The sequence below is a fragment of the Penaeus monodon genome, chromosome 25 (assembly GCF_015228065.2).
Source record: "Penaeus monodon isolate SGIC_2016 chromosome 25, NSTDA_Pmon_1, whole genome shotgun sequence".
In the NCBI taxonomy this organism is placed as follows: domain Eukaryota; kingdom Metazoa; phylum Arthropoda; class Malacostraca; order Decapoda; family Penaeidae; genus Penaeus; species Penaeus monodon.
In genome coordinates, this window is record NC_051410.1 from 33,698,743 (window position 1) to 33,699,174 (window position 432).

A 432-nucleotide genomic window follows, 5' to 3' on the forward strand; every position below is an offset into this window, starting at 1 on the left:
GATACAACAAATGCCCATTAAATCATGTGGCCTCTTCCAGGTGGACGCAGGCAAAGCAAAAGCCATTGGCCTCTCGAACTTCAACAGCAAACAGATTGAAAGGATTTTAAAGGGTGAGGAGAGAGTGATTCACACGTGTGTACTTGTGTGTTTGTATGTTTGTATTTTCTTTGGTTTTAATATGAAATAACTACCGCGAGTATTCTCACGTTACTTATCCTCTTGATGGTATTAAATAGCATTGATGTTAAATTCATACATTCCAAAAAGCTACTAGTTTCTATATACTTCTTAATTCTATAAAATCGTTTTAATTCACCTTCGATGCCAGTGTGCCGCATCAAGCCAGCCAACCTGCAGGTGGAAGTCCACGTGTACCACCAGCAGAAGGCGCTGCGAGAGCTCTGTCGCGCCTTTGACATCTCCGTCTGC

General features: G+C 42.1%; 1 protein-coding gene across 1 annotated transcript in view; it reads left to right on the forward strand.

Moving 5' to 3' along the window:
* The window catches only part of LOC119589367 (aldo-keto reductase family 1 member A1-like), a 9,419-nt gene that overhangs the window by 6,329 nt on the left and 2,658 nt on the right, over positions 1–432 (forward strand). The window contains exons 5-6 of the mRNA XM_037937985.1: positions 41–113; positions 332–426. Of these exons, the coding sequence (XP_037793913.1) occupies positions 41–113; positions 332–426 (168 nt within the window). The remainder of the gene's footprint in view (positions 1–40; positions 114–331; positions 427–432) is intronic.